Raw genomic sequence first — 13,570 nt, 5'->3', positions numbered from 1 at the left:
TGCATATATTTGAAAGTGTAAGCAGAATTTGAATGATATCATGCACCATTAAAGTATGAGATTAAAATTTTGCGTAGCTAAAATCGGATGTGAAGAAGATACAGGTTCAATACGAATTTAATATGGAGGATAAGTTGGTCCCTAGTGAATGGATATTCAGAGGTTGTCAGAGTAACTGCTCATTTGTCAACTGGTGATTGAATGTCTGAGGTTTTTTTTTTCCAGGTTACTGGTCAAGAAAAATAAACATTTGGTTTACATAATGTTTTAGAGAGCAGTCAAGAAGAAATATGATGACAAAGAGTGACATATGTGTGTCTGTGTACAGGACTGTAAAAGAAATAGATTGACAAGCAATCAGCAGTGGCAATCAGTCAAATAATGCAAAAGGCTGGCCAGCTGGTGAAAATACCAGTTCTGTGGGTTGCCATGATAAAAAGGAAAATAGATGGGTGGAAATGATTAGGAAGAGAATAAAGTACCACAGATAGTGAACTGTAATGCTGTATATATATCCACATCACTCCCCTATCTTGAATACTGTGTACAGATTATATAAAAGATAGTGAGAAAGCTTAACAGGCTCGTTGAGAGTATGGGAAAAGTTTTTGTATGAGGACAGGTAAGCTTGTGCTTCTTGAAATGCAGCTTATAGATAGGCTTCTGTATGATGGCAGTTGTTGAAATCGTAACTGGCATGGGGAAGGTGAATAAGGAATGGTTATGTGGTTATTCACAATAGAAACAGAAGCAAGTGTTAGAGCTAGCACAAGGAAATAATAGCCAAACTTTTGAGTCAAAGCAATAGCATACCTATTCGGTGAAAGCAGTATGAATATGAAAGGAATATATACCTATGTGCTGGTTTAAGTAATTTTTAGATTATGGTAGTTTACTCTTCCAGTTGCACAAGCACATGGAAACAAATACATCTGCTTTGTAACACTTATTCTTCCACTAATTTTGTATTCTATGATAAGTGAATTGTGATGTGGACAGACAGCACATAAATTGTACTGTCCCCTCTTTGTTGGTGCTTGTAGCGTACTTTAATCATGACCCTTTCTTTAACATGATCATTAACCAGCATGCCTTTTATTTTCTCTTCTGTATGTTCTTTTGTTTGAATTCCATGCTCAAATAGCAACTTTTGTACAGAAGAATGCAATGCACTACTTGCACAGAAAAACAATATGGGGATGATTATTCTTAGGCCCTAAGTAGATCCTCACCACAGGCAGTTGTATGCATATAAAGAGGTTCAGGTTCCACTGAAATTACTGCTTTGTATTGGCAAATAAATTAAAGGAGATGCTGTTTTACAAAACATATGACTAAATTTTAAATCTCGCAGCAGCAGTGTTAAGAATGCCAAAAAATTCAGGAGGTTGAATCATTAGATTATCTCCACAGATCCCTTACAACCTAAATTATCTCCTTCACAGTATTGTCAAAATATGACATTATGTTTCATTTTTTATGTGTAGTTCATAGGGATAGATGACTTTTATTTGTTCATTTTAACAGTCCATTAATGATTGATTCTTATCCTGAAGGGCTCCTGGAACCTTCTTAACTTAGTCTGTTTTCCTCAGCTTCATATTTTTTGTCAGCCACACAAAGCTGTGAACTTACTAAAAGAAAGCACCCCAGATTTTTGCACATTGTTACTTACCCCAGATACAAGAAAAGTGAAGATGTTTAATAAATATTTATCTATTGTAATTTTGGGGAAAAGCAGAATCAAATATAGTCGTTGAGTAAAAATAATAAGGTATTTACAGTCCATTAGCAGTCAAAGAAGATACTAAGTCATTAACCAAGAATAAATATTTTTAACCTTATTGGCCCAGCTGACTTTCTGTCAGAGGTTTAGAAGAGCTGACAGAATGGAAATGGGATGCTTCTTTTTAGTAAACCTTGGGATAACAGGAGACACTGCAAAGGCAGGTTGGGTGCTGAGTGGCCTCCAGTGCTGCCTGCCAGTGTTTGAAAGGGGCAAATTAGATCATTTTACAGAAAACTGTAAAACTCTGTAATTTTTAAATAGAATGATGGAAGATGCTGGATTTCATTAATCTATTTATCCAGGGTTTTGAAAGTTTTGTTCTTCCTGTAGCACTGGTCAGACAAGTAAGTAGTTAAAGGTTTTAAGAGTTGGTAGAAAAAATTAAGGAAGCATGAGCTGATGAAATAGAAATGGTGCAATGAAGTGTGTCTTCAAATTATAGTGCTTGAGTCTGAGCTAAATTTATTTTGCAAAGAAATTCATACATCAGATTTGTCTACTTATCTAATTACTTATATTGCAGGCTAGTACAGCGTTGGAGGAATATATTCTAAACTAATTGATTTTGTTAATTATAAGTTTGTCTTTATGACTCAGTCATTCCCGCTTCCCTTTTCATCATAGTTAATTTTCTAAGGTTCCTTCAGTAAACGGAAAAATCAACATTACTTTCTTTTTATGCTTGGAATGTCTCTTCAGGAGTGCTCTGGAACTGTGTGTGTATAATAACTGATGAAAATAATAAGAATAAATTCTAGATTTTGTAAGACTAAGAAGTCTTCTCCGGTCAGCTTTTTTCTGCTCTTTAAAGCAATTTTAGCACATCTTGTGCAATCAGTGAACTATAGGAAGATACTTGAAAAAGTCTGCACTTAAGAGAGGTTTTTCTCTGAGGAAAGTAGAAATACTTTGGTGTGTTTTTTGTTGGTTTTTTTTCAAATTATTATTGCATGTTATATTTCTAAGTAAGATTCCAGTAGGTAGATCAAATTGAGAGGAGACATTGGCATTGCCAAAATTCATTGCATAATCTAAGGTTTGGCTCTTCACAAAATGAAATTTGCTGTTCAGGTCCTCATCATGTTAATTTTTTTATTTATTTTTTTTTTTTATCCCATGTGTCCTGATTAGGAGTGTAAAATACTTTCCATGTTTAAAAAAACCCAAACAAACAAACAAATACACCATTATATGCTTGGACGAGATTTGAATATTAACCTAGAAGAGTTGATTCGAGTAAAAGCTTAATCAATGAGGCCAGCTTTGTATTCAAACAGAATTTTCACCCCTTTCTCACCAGTGTAGCTTATGCTAGTTTGACAAACATTAGTCCCAAAAAGTGTTCTTATATTTTGTGTATTTCATTATTCAATTTTAGCTTCCAATCCATGTGCTGCTAATGAGGGCAGAGGTCCATGTTCTCACATGTGTCTGATAAATCACAACAGAAGTGCGGCATGTGCCTGTCCACATCTGATGAAACTGTCTTTAGACAAGAAAACATGTTACGGTAAGTTTTCCTCCGAAATTCTGACAATTGTATTTATTTTAGAATTTTGAACTGGACAAATTAAAACACAATCTTAAAAAAAATCTTTACAGTACATTTTGATGGTATATTTTAAAGCGATATCTACTTTTTGAGAATTGATAACTCTAATATATGAGGTGTGTGTAGCTTTGATGTTTAATACCATAGCCATTTTTTCCTGTTCCTTGTGTATATGTTAGTAAAAGTTATCTCTACAAAACAGAAAGATGTATACTGTAAAATGTGTCACCGAAAAATGGAGTCAGGTAAGCTGAATGACAGAAATGTGCTTCATGTTTAAATCTCTACCTGTTCTTCTAAAGTAGTCTTCATTTTCTTAATCCTTGAAAATGAAACTAAGAGTAAATATTAGACATGCAGCCTTGCAGGGGAGTTTTATAAAGAATTGCAGTAAAGACTTTTAAGTTATAAAAGCTGTTTAAATGTCAAATAATTGTGTCTTTTATCAGTTAAACCTTGTACTATAGTATTCTTTTCAGTGTGCATTAATAATGTTTAGGAAATACAGAAAAATACTTCATTGTATCAAGGGTATTGCGGTGAAGAAAGTTACCTTAACTGTTTGGAGCAGACATTTGCTCCAATAATTTAGATTGTTGAGATTAGAAAAACAGAAGTCTGTTTTGCCTTTAAGGTATTACCCTTTTTCATTAGGGAATGTCTAAATTAAAACAATCAATGTTTGTTGGTGGTTTTTTTTTTCCATCTGTTTTCACTGCTTACACGTACATTGTGGAATTCCTACTGAGTTTCATTTTTTGGGAAACTTCCCTGTTACGGTGATACTCTGTTGCCCTGATATACCAAATTTTATTATCTGTTAGGATATGTTGGCAAATGAAATCATATTTTTGTGATTGGGATAAGTGGAGTAAAAATTTTAAAATAACATTTTTAACATTCTCTCTTACACATTCATGAGACCATACAGCTTTAGGTTGCAGTAACATCATGTCCAGCATCCAGAATTAATATATTTTTCCTGTGACGTTTTTGTGCTTTTCTGTCATAGTTTATTTCTCAATTGTCACTAAGCTGCAGGATTTCTGGATGTTAAATCACTCATGTAAACTTTATTTACACATTTGTAAAGTGATCTTAAATGAATGACTTGAACTTCTGTTAGCGATGTTGTGCAGAGGATGAGGAGTGATGTTTTCTTTTTTCTAACAGAAAGGAAGAAGTTTCTTCTTTATGCAAGGCATTCAGAAATAAGAGGGGTGGACATAGAAAACCCATACTTCAACTTCATCACAGCCTTCACTGTTCCTGACATTGATGATGTGACAGTCATCGATTTTGATGCTGCGGAGGAGCGCTTATACTGGACTGATGTGAAAACACAGACCATCAAGCGTGCCTTCATTAATGGCACTGGCTTAGAAACCATTATTTCAAGAGGTAAATACCATAACATTGAAGTAATAATAATTCATTGTACTTATAAGCATGCTAAAATATGTACCAAAGTTCTTGTTGAGTGTACCTTCCACTGGTATTGGATAATTGATCTAAACAATAAGAAAGCATAATTTTGTTTTGGATTCCGCTTCATTTTATTGATTCACAATTCATTTTTATTTAACTAAATTGTGGTGTTATTTTAACATTGCTTTTATATGAGATTGGAAATATTGTAAACAATGGAAATAATGTCTTCTGGGGAAGGTAGAAGTAATAAAATGAAAAGCAGAAAAACAACAGTATTCTGACATAGCGCTGACCTACCGAAGAAATTAGCAGCATCAGAGTTATTTTTTTCTTTCCAGTTTATGTAGATCTTTCAGCTTTGGCACCATTCATGAAACACATGGTGTGGTAGCTCTGTAATTTTGGTAATACTGGTGTTATGGATTTACCTGTTGTCTTCTTCCAGCATGTGTCTTGTTCAAACTGATTGCCATCAGGCTGTTTGCAGTACTTGAATGCTGTGAGGAAGTGGTCTTGAGTCTGTGTCTTTCAATCCTGTAAACTTTTGTTCCATCAGTGCTGCTTCAGTTACTTATAACAGTAGATTTCGGATTTTCCTTTTTACTGAGCTTTTTCCTTACAGGTAGATTGCTTACAGCGATACAAGGAAACCTAAAATATTGCAAATGGAAAATCATAGCTGGCTTGTTTTTTTCTGTAGTTAACACTTCCATTGTTCCGGCACTTTTGCTTTGTACTTTGAGTACAGAAACCTAATGGATTGTAAAGTCTGTTCATGATTGCTTCAACCCTATGGCAGTAGCTTCAGTATTAAAGTGATACCGGTTTTTTTCCTTGCCTAGTGCTGGGGTTTGTTTGTTTGTTCATGTCCAACCACTATCAGTTCCTCTCCTAGCACCACACAATGTTCTTCTATTTCGTAATATAACTATCTGCTTGAACATAGAAAACTGTTCTGACAGTAATTATCTCAAGGCAAATTCTGTAAACTCTGGTTCCTCAACTGTTAAATATGTGTTTGAAGGGGAAGAGATGAAAAGAAAAAAATCACTTCTGCAAGATCAGACCTTTTCTGATTTTGAAAACAAATAAAAAAAACCAGACCTCTTTAGTTTTTTGATTAATTTTTTGATGATTTCCCCAAATAAAGTTCTGCCCCTGGTGTCACTCCAGAAGAATTTTGTTCTGAATTAGCATATTTGGGGAAATCATTGGACAAATGTGGCAATATTAATTCTTGGCTGTGTAGGTTGATGAACCTGTTTATTTTGTGTAAGTATCTTGGTTTTTTCACCTGCTATCTCAGAGACGACTTTATTGATAATTGGAGATTTTTTTTCAGTACCAGTAATGAAAGCAAAGTTCAGAATGCCTCTTAGAGCTAGTCTTTACATCATTGAGGTGCCCAGAAGAGGAAGAGTTCTTGTGTTTTTAAATGGTAGTATTCCAAAAAAACATTGTTTACTATATAAAATATATAGTGAAAAATCACAAAACTTGTCAACTTAATGAAACTTAAAGAAACGTACTGTGTGTAAGTGTTTCTGTTTATCAGCATTCTTTTTATTGTGGTAGCTTCTGTGCTGGAGGTTTTCTGGGCTGTTCTTTTTTTCTGTGCCAGATGTAACTCATTATATATAAAATATGCAAATTTACCATGTTCTGGCACATCAAAACATTATAAAGACTACTTACTATGTGGAAATGATCTCATTTACTTACAGTTGTATTTTTGTACTTCTTATGAGAGCATAAGAAGCTTTGTAAGCACATACTAGTGGGATTCTTGCAGGATGAAGTCTTATGTTAATGTCACAAAGATGCCAAAGTCATAGTTTAATCTTTTTAAAAGTATGAAATGCTTGTTTTCTAGTTCCTCCAACAAACAAACAAACAAACAAAAACCCACCCACAACCAAAAAGGCAGGGGATCAGTTTAAAATGGGTCAAGGCTCTGAATTCAGTGGCCCTTGTTGCATTCTCTAAAATTGGCAGACTTCCTAATGCCCAATCACTGTTTGACCTTAGGTATAGGCAAGTCAGTCCACAGCCACATCCATGTTAGTTTGTCAATGATAATAATTCTGTCAGTGGAAGTAATCATGTGAAGTTGACAAAGAGAGAGTGTATAAACTATGAACTATAATGAAATCATGAAATCGCCCTTAGCCTGCTTCCTCATCTTCAAAGGTGCTGTACAGTATGAACCATTGCTATGCCAAAGCAGAGCAGCTTGTTGATATCTAAATGATGAGCAGTGATTTTGTATGCAGCATTTAAGGCAGATATCAATATATTTAAAAAAAAAAAATCAGTGTCTTGCTAAGGAAGACTATCTCATACAAAGACACTTGTGAAGGTACTAAATTGATCATATTATATTCGTTTGTCACTACTGCAGGTAATGCTGCTGTGGTTTAACCCCAGAAATCAGCTAAGCCCCACACAGCTGCTTGCTCACTCCATGTGAGTGGGCTGGGGAAGAGCGTTAGAAGGATGAAAGTGAGAAAACTCATGGGTTGAAATCAAGACAGTTTAATAAGAAAACCAAAAGCTGTGTGCACAAGCAAAGCAAAAAAAAATTCCTTCACTACTTTCCATTGGCTGACAGATGTTTAGCTACTTCCAGGAAAGCAGGGGAGTAAGATGGAGTCTTCAAAAGCCTTCAGAAATAAAACCAAAACTTCTTTAGTCATGTAGCTACTTACCTACTAACATGCTGTAGAAGTGTGCTATAAACCAGTGGTTTTAATTCAGATACTCCATACTGAGTCTTCCTGGTGCTAAAGAGGGAAGTAGGCTTTTAAACTTCAGCATAGTTGTGCCTTAGAAAGCCACTTAATGTTCTCTATGTAAAGTGGAACTCGCAACTAAAGAAGTATGAGCCTTCCTCTTACATCATGAATAATATTTATGTTTAGTAATTGTGAGTGTTGAACTTTCCAGTGGAGGGTAATTCATTCTACATCATCATCCATTAAAAAAAACCACCACAAACCACACTTCTTAATACTGCATTGAGTAGTAAATGCATTTGTAAGTAGAAAAATACACTCAGAAAATTCACCGTCTGTCTGATTATTATTTTTGGACAATATGTTTTTTGCTAACTTTAAAAGAAGTATTTATGGAGGATTTCCTAAATCTTCAGTGCAGTTTTGATGTTCTTATTGCAAGTATATCAGGCCCAAGAAGAAAAATAATGATTATTAATTCTTGGCAACCAGTTTGTACAGACATCTGAGTAGCATATTGCACAATATTGTTAACAAGCTGTAGAAGATATTGTTGGGATTTTTTCTCTAAGTCTGAGAATAATCCAGACAGAAAATAAAGAGAATAACTACTTTCACTTTTTGCAGATATCCAGAGTATCAGAGGTCTTGCAGTGGATTGGATATCACGTAATTTATATTGGATTAGCTCAGAATTTGATGAAACACAAATTAATGTGGCACATTTAGATGGTTCCTTGAAAACCTCAATCATCCATGGAATCGATAAACCCCAGTGTCTTGCAGTTCACCCAGTAAAAGGGTAAGATATCTGTGGTTTTAACAAATGAACTGTGGTAAAGCTTGTCAGAAGCTGAGTTTTCAGATTTTGAGTTGCCCTTTCTGTTTTGTTTCAAACTTAAGGTAAATGCATATGTTTCAAAGATTTTGCTGAGATTTCTGAGTACTGCTTCCCTACCAAAGCTTACTGTTGATTAAATCATGTAATCATTAGTTGTATATTTTGCCTGCTTCTAGGAATGTTTTCCCTATTGATGCATTAAAAATACTGTGTAAACAAAGCAACATTTGAAATATGTTCATCTTCTTCTTCAGTAAGCTCTACTGGACGGATGGTAACACAATTAACATGGCAAACATGGATGGCAGCAACAGCAAAATACTCTTTCAGAATCAAAAAGATCCTGTTGGTAAATACCTTTTTTCCTGTTGTGTTTTTATTCGATAGTGCTTTATTACAGACATTATCTTGAAATGCTGTTTAAGTATACAATGATGTTTTTCATGTACTGTATAACAGAGATAAGAACAGACATAAAGACATGAAAAGCACTGATGTACCCCTGTGTTTTGCAATTTAAGATATTTTTGGCCCATTCTAATTGAAATCTATTCTAGTGGGCTACATACATTGTTATTAACCTCTAGGATTACCGTAGACCGAAGGTGAATGAGAAGCCATCTGTATTTCTCAGTCTTTTGGTCATGGGGAAAAAAAGCGTAGAGAGAATGCTTTTAATTTATGAATGTATGTGAGAGGATACTCTGACTGCAAATGTAGAACCTTCCTCACCAGAATCCCAGCTGCATTTATTTTTGGTTCAGGTATCTTTTCTTCTTGTAACTTCATTTTTTTTTTTTTAGAGTTAAAGTGGTTACAACAATTGTTGTTGCCTTATTAATGACCTATAAATAAAGTGATTACATATTAAGGCATCTATGGGTTTTCATAACTGAATGCTTTAAGCAGGCTGAAGTAAATATGACAAATAATTGAATAAATTTGACAACAAAGCAACACAGAATGCATTTTAGACCCTAATTTCAAATAATTTTGTAGAAATTATTTGGTGTCTTTTATTGTCGATTTGATTTTCTGTCTATCCACTTGAAGAGACAGTTATTTATTGGGAGGAAAAGGAGTGGTAAACCCACTAATTTTAAGGTGAAGTATAAACCATAAACACATTTAATAATATTATGACAATATTAGGAAATAAGCCTGTGTGCAACATTTTGCACTGAATATCCTGTGATCATAGGTCCTAAATTGCAGTCCTTATGGTTTCTGTCATTGAGTTTGTTCTGAGTAGCAGTAAAGCCACTGAACCAAATACATGGTAGAATGGTAAGTACTCCTTTTTTTTTTCTTTTCCTTTTTGTTTTTTTCCCCCCTCCCCTCCCTTGTAAGTATATCAGTTCTGTCAAAGGCTGCATGTGCAAATCCACGTGGGTTTTCTGATGTTTTTCTTCATGGACATGTAAAGTCTCACTGGTATCGGATGGACTGTTCGTGCAGTTAAACGTACCTGTAAGCTTGGAGGAATGATGATTGCAACATTACTTTTTTACTTCACCACGGAGCTGCAAGTGAAACAATGTTTTTTCTTTCTATAGTGTTGGATTAATTTTTAACACCTTTGAGATCTGATAAGAATTACTTCAAATAGGTTATATTCCAGATGAAAGGATCTTACTGCATAGTAATGATACCTATCGCATAATAAGGAAACCGTAGAGATTTAACCGTTTTTCCCTTCTTGGCTCTCTGAAAGCATGCTAAATTGTAAAGTATGTAAAGCATAGAATATGTAGTATGCAAAGTGTGTAGAGTAAAGTATGTATGTAAAGGGAAAGTAAAGCTTGCACTTGTCTATTTCTGAAAAACTTTCTAATCGGTAGATGTCTTGGCTCAGTTTTGTCTGTTGATGGATATGAAAACAAATTCTGTTGCATGTCTGAGAAAAATTATCAGATACACTATAGATAAAATAAGTACTAAATTTCCAATATCGAACTCTAAATAGAAATATATGCAAAATGCCTTTTTTAATGGTTTAAATTACCCTTACCATTAGCATAAAGCTAATTAACATCTTGGCACTCTCATGCTAAGAACAAGAAAACATTGCTGAAGAGCCAGAGAGTAGCAGTCTTAAAACTATGATTTAGCATCTAATTTCTAACTGAGAAGCTGTCTTTTTCTACAAGTGAAAATCTAGTTCATGCAGTGCTGATATTGAATATTTGGGGAGCGAGGTGAATGATCTAATAAGTGAGTTCACAGGTGGATTACTGGAAAGCAAATATATGGCTTATAAGAGTTGGATGTCCTGATAAGTCATAGGGTTTTTTGTTTTCTTAAGGCATAATTTCAAAATTTTAAGAATGAGGGAAAATTTTCCAATCTGTGACCTGAAGTATGCTGATGATTTTTTTTCTCAATTTGAGTTCTATTAAAAGGAGGAGACTATTTCAATTAAAATATTTCTTATCAACATCAGGAGTATGTAGTTTGGAGATTTTGGAAACTGATAATCTTGGAACAACTACACATTGTGTCTCATTTTTATCTGCAGTTCTATAAAGGCTGAAATACTGACACATACAGATTTGTTAAAAAAGGGAACTAATCACTGAGGTTCCATTAAACTGCAGTCATGGGGGTTCAGAATTAGTGCTTAATTTTGTACTTTGTGATGCAGATCATTTGATCATTGGTGTCTTGAACTTTAAGCAGTTAACTTGAACTGTTAAGCAGTTGTTTGTTATAAAACCCTAAAAGTACAAACTGTGCATTCATTGGACTGTTGTTAAGGAAATGGCTATTACTAAACTGTCAAGTTTGTATTGTTAGTAAGTTTTGAAATAACTGGGTTAAATAACCTTTAAAAACATACTGGATTCTCTCTCAGCTAACTTCAAAGGACTCCATAATTACAGGTTGAGGGAGAGGTGTTTGTTTTTTGAAATAGAGTTCAATCCTTTCTTCTGAACAAATTTGGAGTTTCCGTTTTGCTCATGATGATATCACAGCTCTGATTGCTGTTCTAGCTGTTCTTGTTTCATTTTCTTGGCTGACTCTCCAGTTGAATATTCCTTGCTTTCTTTTTTTATATAACATGGTTTACAAAAACTACATTGTTGCAGGTGTTAACCAAAAATGTTCTTGAGATTAGCTTTTGAAATTTTCATCCTAAATTTATTTTGTTTGTTTAAAAAAAGTTATTTCTTAAGTATGCGTTTATGTTTAGCAGAGAAACAAGCCTAAGGACGTCCTAATTTTAAGCACTCATTTTTCACCTGAAATGTAATTAGCCATAAACAGTTAAAAAAAACCTTTCTTAAGTCTCTAAAGTGGGAAATGTGAACAAAAATTGTAAATTCTGTTCCTATACTTCATCTAATTTGTAATTAGCAGTGTCCAACATTCAATTGATTTAGATAGTAAGAATGAACCCCAACTTGAAAGTTCTTGGAACACAGTTTCCATAAGCTTCCACTGCTTGTTACAGAACATTTCCACAGGTAAACATAAAGTTAGAGGAAAATACATAATTTTAAAAGTAAGTGTGTGAAAAGTGCTATCAAGAGTCATTTCTTTGTACTTCAGGGTGCTCCAAATTAAAATTTCAAACTTGATTTTCTGGTAGTGAAAGCTAAATATCTCATTATATATGTGGTTTTAAGACTGGAACCTCTGTGTATGAATTGCTGGAATAGCCATTATGATATGCTTTTTAAATAGTAGCATATTTCTGGAAATTTCAGTAAGGAAACTAAAAAATGCTTGTGAAAACAGTGATGGCCTAAGTCATGGAAATATTAAAAAACAAAAAACAAACAAACAAAAAAAAAACAAACACGACAGAATTCTCTGACACCAGTATTTTGCAATCCACATATTTAGGTTGACTTTGGCAGCTGGGACATAAGGTGTAAGCCAGTCACCCACACAGAATGCATCATGAGTGTCTGTGATCCTTATGGCTAGTGAGTCACCTATTTTCACTGGAAAAAACGGGACAGTTCCTTAAAAAATCTAAACAAACAGAAATAATATGTTTTCACAAAGGTTGGTAATAGGTGAATAACACAACAGCAAAATACTTTGGGAAGAAAAATGTGGTAGGCTTGGGTAGAAGGAGATAGGAATGTTATTTCTTGTCAATTGGTGCTGGGTGATTGAAATACTCGTATATGGAAGCACCAGTTTAATATCTGAAGAAGTAGGAAACCTGACAAGATAACATTTTAATAGCTGTGTAGATTGCATTCACAACAATCCCATAAATAGATTTTTCTAGGTGAAATCAGTGAGTAGCTCGCTGGTAGCAGTAAAGAGTTACAGAGGATGGCAAATGCTATCCATCTCAGAGTAAGGAAACTTTTGTACTTGCATATTACCATTGTAATCCATAGCAAGGTTCATTCCTATTCCCAGGAAAGTTTCCTGTGCTAGGTCTAAATACTGCACATGCCGCTTGCCTCCAAGGTGTGTGGCACTGTCTTTTCACTGTGAGCAATGCTGGTTGTACAGGCAGGACAACATGTATGTGCAGAGAGATGCTGCAAGATCAATCTCTCCTGAAGGCGCTACTTGGTATCCTTATCTTCTCTTGAGGGTGGATTGTTTTGTTCTGGCTGATACACTTACAGAGAGGGGAGAAAATAGCAGTAACTGTAAAGGACTGGAAAGCTGTTTTTCAAAAGCTTAGAAAGTGGACACTTTTTGGCCTACTATGTCAAATACATGTAAAGAAATAGTGGCATGATGGTAGCTGAAAGTACCGCAGCATGCAGCACTCCTTCCTTCCATCAGGATTTTGAAAATAGATCTGGCTTTCCATAGAGAAGCAGTTTCCATGATGGAAGAAGTGTACTGTACAGTATCTAGAGGTTGACCTATGGAGTGAAATATAGTATTTTTTGGCAACTGTCTGCTGGGTGCCTAACATGAGTTCTGGGAAAAGTGTAGCACCAAAACAAATTATTATGGCATGTATTGTCACCATGCCAAGCACATTTCACCATGGAAGATCTCCTGCTACAGTTACTTGAATGTTTTTCAAGGATTATAGAAGTCTGAAACACTTTATCTCTGCATTCTTTGCTTTTACTTGCAGTAAATTGTATGCTTTGTTCATTTAGTAGGTTATTTTGCAACTGTTTTATTTCTGTGGTTCCCTTTCTTCTAACTCCAAAGAACTGATCATGAGGTCAGTTCACTATGAAGCAAAAGTAAAATGAATACTGTAAACTTAGTGAGAATTAGTATTAGGT

At 34.6% G+C, this 13,570-nt stretch overlaps 1 protein-coding gene across 1 annotated transcript in view; it reads left to right on the top strand.

Moving 5' to 3' along the window:
* The window catches only part of LRP1B (LDL receptor related protein 1B), a 470,964-nt gene that overhangs the window by 244,996 nt on the left and 212,398 nt on the right, over window positions 1–13,570 (top strand). The window contains exons 26-29 of the mRNA XM_056350419.1: window positions 3,168–3,299; window positions 4,515–4,742; window positions 8,135–8,309; window positions 8,603–8,697. Coding sequence (XP_056206394.1) covers window positions 3,168–3,299; window positions 4,515–4,742; window positions 8,135–8,309; window positions 8,603–8,697 — 630 coding nt within the window. The remainder of the gene's footprint in view (window positions 1–3,167; window positions 3,300–4,514; window positions 4,743–8,134; window positions 8,310–8,602; window positions 8,698–13,570) is intronic.

Source organism: Falco biarmicus, chromosome 8 (assembly GCF_023638135.1).
Source record: "Falco biarmicus isolate bFalBia1 chromosome 8, bFalBia1.pri, whole genome shotgun sequence".
In the NCBI taxonomy this organism is placed as follows: domain Eukaryota; kingdom Metazoa; phylum Chordata; class Aves; order Falconiformes; family Falconidae; genus Falco; species Falco biarmicus.
Note: the sequence above shows the minus strand (reverse complement) of the source record. Positions and strands in the feature narration are given on the sequence as shown.